A 6,000-nucleotide genomic window follows, 5' to 3' on the forward strand; every position below is an offset into this window, starting at 1 on the left:
CCTTCATCGGCAGGGTCATTACCCAAATTATAACGTAAGACAATACTGTTATGTAATTTCTGAATAATTATTATAATCGCTTTTACAGTGAAATCGACTGAATAGGGTTGTTTCCAATTTTTCGAAACGCTTGTATTACGTTCTATATTAACTAAAAGTTGCCCTAAAATTCAACTTGTATTCTAAAAACGGCTTTAAATACTTATGCTAAATTAACAAAATATATTTTGACAGACGTTTTGGCGCACAAAACGCTCTATGAAAATTGTGTGACGTCACAGTTTACGGTTTGACACATAACTACATACACACGTAGAAGATACGAAGTGTCAACTGACATTTGTCATTTGTTGTTTATCGCCTAACTGTCAACAGTGTCAATCCGAGAGTTGTGACGTCATCAGAATCTTCAATGACGTTTCGAGTTTGGTCACGTGACGTGTGCCAAAAGATATTTTAAATTCAATATTTACAAAAATATGGTCATTACAGGTGCCCTAAAAGTAGTTTAACATTTTCTTATAATCCAAAAGAATTTATTGGGATACAATTCTGCCCTAAGATTTGTAGATGGAAACAACCCTATTATTATTCAATTTGATTTAGATATTGTTACAATGACTATATCAGATGTCTAATATTTCCAGTTGCAATAAGAATACATTTAAGAGGTTTTGCAAATACATAATAAAGGAAGTATAGGTAAATAACTTAAGTAAGTCACCTGTTGTATGTAGTTGTGACGTGTTCGAATAGACATTTGTTTTGTTTGTGTGTGTCTTTTAAACATGTATTGTCTATTCGAACACGTCACAACTACATACAACAGGTGACTTACTTAAGTTTTTTACCTATAGCACTCTTAATAAATAAAAAAAAGTAAGTACAAGTACAATTTTCATATTTTCTCATTAATATTGTTTAGGCATTCCAGTGGTTAAGGGTGAATAAATAAAATTGTCATGTTGGGTCCCCAGATTTTTTAATCACTGCTACCAGTAGCATTGTAGTCTTGGCTGTCCTAGGCTCCACGCTCAAGGTCCCGCCCTTTTCTCAGCACCTTTCTATACAGACTGTTGCCCCTAATATCTAGCCGCCCTAGGCTCGGGCCTACTCGGCCTTAAGGCAAATTCGCCACTGAGTGCTACGGAACTCTTCACTAAACATAATCTTACATACTTTTGACCGGTATTTCATAAATATAATCCTTCTTTGATAACGATAAGATTTTTAGTATTGTCATAAAATTTGTCTCTGTGTACCGAGAGAGCAGGCAGAAGGTATCGTAAATCGTAATAAAATAAAATTAGAAGGTATGAGGTATTACGTTTTAGAGAAACCAACATTTTGATTCCAAAACGTTGCTGGCTATTCTAGAAATTCCAGAAATTTTTAAATCAGAAGTTCCCAACTAAATTAGTTGCTCTGTGTGCTGTTGACCTCGCGATAAAAGATTGAATGATGTAAATTTTTACAATACTTCGTTAAGTCATGACACAGCGAATTTACATACTTCACATAGTGACCTTAAGTGTATCATATGTACGTACCCGTACATCGGGACATGTCCTCGTTTGAAGCTTGGTGTCCCGGTGTCCCCGTCATTAAGTAAATTGTTCCCATCAATGCTCAGAATTTTGCAAGGGCTGGTGTCCCGGTGATACGCACAGCAGCAAAATTTGTCCGCCGTCTCAACAATTGTCCTGGTCGACGTCCCTATAATACTTATAGGAACTTCACTTGAGTGTCAATAGTGTCATAGACACTAATGGCGCTTAAGTCCTTTACGCCCATTTCCGCATTTGTTTATTTTCCAAAAAAGACGAATAATTATCCTACCTGTTAACAAAATTTCATCAGAAACAGTTAAGAAATGCGACCTGCAAAGGGGAACATTCGGAATTATGAAAGAGTTTTTGCCCAAGCTGAAATGGAGGCTAAGCATTATGACACTGCAATATCCCAGGCGTTATCGACAGTAATTATATAAAAACAAAATTTGAAAAAAATCGGACCTTTAACACGTTTTGGTAGCTTCTTGGCCGAATTGTAATATATATAGGACGAAGCCTGCGTTGAAGTTTTAATTCTAGCATTTGAATAAAGACTAATACTTTATTTATCCTTAATTCCAGGTGAGCCTTGGCTACATAGGCGACTTCCCAAGCGTCTCAATCGGCAATCTCTACGCGGCCTGCCTCGTTCTTTGCGGGGCGTCCGTCGCCGCCATTCCACCCGCCGCCTCCAACTACTGGTTTCTCGGCTGTGTGGCGGCAGCTTTTGGCTTACTATTTGCTGCTTCGTTCACGTTCACACCGAGCCTGTTGGTGACGCTGGTGTCTTTGGATGAGTTTACGTCGGCGTATGGATTGGTGCTGCTAGCTCAAGGGATTGGACATCTTATTGGACCGCCTTTGTCAGGTTAGACTCTCTTGTTTACTACCCTGTTGCATCATCATCATCATCATCTTCCTCGCGATTTTATCGGTGTTGTGTACGACTTATAGCCTGGGTCCACTTGCTAACTATCTCAAGATTTTGCCTTCCAACCCAGAGAGAAAACTAGGCATATTGAGATAAACCCGGTTTCTTCGCGCTGTTTTCTTTCACCGGAAAGCGACTAGTAAATATCAAATGACATAGGCGACTTCCCAAGCGTCTCAATCGGCAACTTCTACGTGGTCTGCTTCGTGCTCTGCGGGGCGTTCGTCGCCGCGATCCCACCCGCCGCCTCCAACCTTCGGCTTCCTGTTCACTGTTCCGAGTTTGTTGGTGATACTGGTGTCGTGGGATGAGTTCACGTCAGCGTTTGGATTGGTGCTGCTCGCTCAAGGGATTGGAAGTCTGATTGGACCGCATTTGTCAGGTTCAGACTCTTGTTTATTATAATACCCCACCCCGTGACGGGGGCAGTTTTGGTTTAGTTGCTTTATAAGTCGATATCGATAAACTTTGACATATCATACCAGCATTAGGTATATAATTCTAAAATAATATAATCGTTATTACGATAATATGAACTGAATTAATAAGAAATGCCATTTTAAATTTTTGTTAGAGTGACTCAAATCAATATCAGATGGGTAATGAAATAACGGATGCTTGTCTTTAATAACGTTTAGTTCGAGAAGGAGTAATGATGATTTAGAACTTGCTTCAAATCGATATCGATTATACATTAATCGATATTTATCACTAGCACTAGCGCATTTTGGGCCCCGTCAAACCTCACCTCATGTTTCTTAACCTGTTGCATCATCTAGAATGGAATATGTACCTACATGCTTCAGACTCAGACACACTCCACAGGATAAATATATCGAGGAAGACCAAGAAGGATGAACACATTGTGAAAAGTGGCTCTAGTGTGCAGTAGATGGGGCCAAATGCAGGACAAGAGGTCAACACTGGTACACTCATGACCTGCATTTGGTCATGTCTAAAGCATACCTCGACATGAAGAAGACAGTAATTATGACAACACGAAAGTGACACCTTAAATTGCAAGGACCTATTTGTTGATTATATGCCCCCCCCCCAACAGCTGCCGACGCCCTTGTGAAGATTGTATAACTAGGCAACGCACATTTGATATCCCCATGTCCATATGCCCAATCTATGGCTGCATTTCCACCTAAGCTGTGCGAGTTACCTGAGCGGTGCGAGGATGCGTAGCGAGGATGTGGAACGATGTGAATGTTTCCACCAGAGATGTGTGAGGTAGCTGAGCGGTGTGGAGAAAAGTAGCGGGCCCATTTCAATTAAGCGATCTGGGTGCGGTGAGGCGGGAGCGGAGATATTTAATGTCATTCGCTCGCTTGTTAATTTCCTGTGTTTTTTTCATAAAACTTCCGTGAAATTTTTCAAATTTTTTGAAACTTTCCGCAAGTTGCTCATCTTTAGGTACATATACCTAGTTTATTAAATACTTAGTTCATTTATAAGAATGTTACCTAACAGTCCTAATGCGAAGTACTTATTTCATGTGTAGGTATAATTTAATTTGATCACTTATTATTTTCTCTGACATTGGAGACTTTTCTACGGACGGACCTTTTTCATCTCTAAAAAGACCACCATACCATAGACTCAACATCTCTGGTATATTGTAGTAGCTATTTAATTGCATTTATAAATATAGCTATATGTATATTTTTCATGTTACGATATTTACAAATTGTATTATGTGTAAAAGAAAACGAAGTTGTATTCTACGAAATACCAACTCCTTTGAAACTGATATCACATTATTTGTACAAACTAAACTTTTCCTATCATTTTCCAGGTCTGATCTACGATCTAACCCTGTCCTGGGAGCTCTCATTCTATCTGGCCGGGGGCTGGATCGTGCTGGCCGGTGTGCTCATTTCATTCATCCATCCGTTCCGTGCGTTGGAGCAGAGGCGACTAGCCAATCAGGAGAACGAGGCTATATAAACAATCAGCTATCTCCAGCCCAATGTCAACCTTCGTGCATTCCCACAAGGTTCAGGATGACGCACCGCACACGATAGGTTAAAGGGTTAAGTTATATAGATCGGTCGTTGTATATCTACAGACATTGAGCGTGCTAGACAGGTGGCGTGTATTTGTTTACTATCGAGTTTTCTGTCGGCGTCTGCCTTCTGCGCGGCCGTTACACTATGGATTTGAATCATTGACTAAATTAAGCTTTACTTATATTGTCGTCTCTTGACATATGTCTATAATAAGGACGGGCCTTACGGGCACTTAGAATGGTGCTAGTTCAGCGGCGTCACTCACGAATTTGAGCCAATCGTGCAGTCTAACGCAGTTGCCACCAATCGTGCGCGTGATGCGAACTCATCAACCAATCGCGTTGCGGCGTTAGACTGCACGATTGGCTCGAATTCGTGCGCGTGACACCGTTATACTCGCCCCATTCTTATTGCCCGTAAGGCCCGTCCTTAGATATATGTCAAGAGACGACCATATGAGTAAAGCTTAATTTAGTCCTGTCCGATTTCATTCTACCTATATACGGTTTGAGGAAGAGTATAGGTATTCGCGGGCTTGGTTTCCGCAACTCGACGTTCTACTTCGCGCCTATTTTGCGTGGTATGTTGTCGGCACTACTCTTGCCAACCCAACTCTACCATAAGAAGCCTAGCAGACCCTTGATGTTGCCGACGACTTCTGGAAGAGACCCCGGCGAACCGAGGTATTGTGCCCGGTACTCTGCCAACCCTGGGCATTCAAGAATGACGTGGGCGGCTGTCTCCTCTGCATCCATGCACGCTCTGCAGAGGGGGCTATCTGTAACACGTAGGGTTAGTAGGTGTTTGTTTAGTGGGGCGTTGAGGAAGAGTATCGTGATTTATCCCTATTGGATGTTCTAGTAGGTTCCTAAACTAAATAAATACAAAGAATTTAATTAAGATTGCAAATTTTACATCAGTAGGTTTTGTCATTAGTGCAATATTTTGAAAAGTTTACTGACTACTTTTATTTGGTTTAATGATAAGTTGACTGTTGATATCAATCTTATTTTACTTTATTGTGTTGTATGTTCTTAACCACCAAATAGGAATTTTTAAATTGTTTTTGGTAGTTATCGTAGAGTTTGTAAAAACTTTGTTAAAGATTATCCATGTATTAGGGTCAGAAATATATTTTAGATGTAATTTGTAAATTTAATACTATATTTTATAAATGTATATTTCAAACGTGGAGTGCAAGCCGAGGATAATTAAGGAAAATCAATTAAATTGAACTACCGAATAAGACAATAGTTAGAGTTTAATGTGTAAGTAAACTAATCTTAAATAAGTAGATATAAAATACTCCAAATATGTATGATTTTTGGTGGATTTTTTTTATTACTTAGGAAATTATACATTTTGGTATATTTTTTGTTACCCCTACTTGTTAAATTAACCCCTTATTGTAATCCCGATGCGTTGTAGTTGCATAAAAAAAATATGGTAACCGACTTCCATGACAAAACAAAATATAATCTTAGGTAGGTATTTTATATAA

The 6,000-nt window shown here is 39.5% G+C and overlaps 1 protein-coding gene across 1 annotated transcript in view; it reads left to right on the forward strand.

Moving 5' to 3' along the window:
* The window catches only part of LOC133521835 (uncharacterized), a 29,879-nt gene extending 24,555 nt beyond the window's left edge, over nt 1–5,324 (forward strand). The window contains exons 5-6 of the mRNA XM_061856927.1: nt 2,136–2,421; nt 4,286–5,324. Coding sequence (XP_061712911.1) covers nt 2,136–2,421; nt 4,286–4,437 — 438 coding nt within the window. The 3' untranslated portion in view covers nt 4,438–5,324. The remainder of the gene's footprint in view (nt 1–2,135; nt 2,422–4,285) is intronic.
* The last annotated feature ends 676 nt before the right edge of the window (nt 5,325–6,000 follow it).

Source organism: Cydia pomonella, chromosome 10 (genome assembly GCF_033807575.1).
Source record: "Cydia pomonella isolate Wapato2018A chromosome 10, ilCydPomo1, whole genome shotgun sequence".
In the NCBI taxonomy this organism is placed as follows: Eukaryota; Metazoa; Arthropoda; class Insecta; order Lepidoptera; family Tortricidae; genus Cydia; species Cydia pomonella.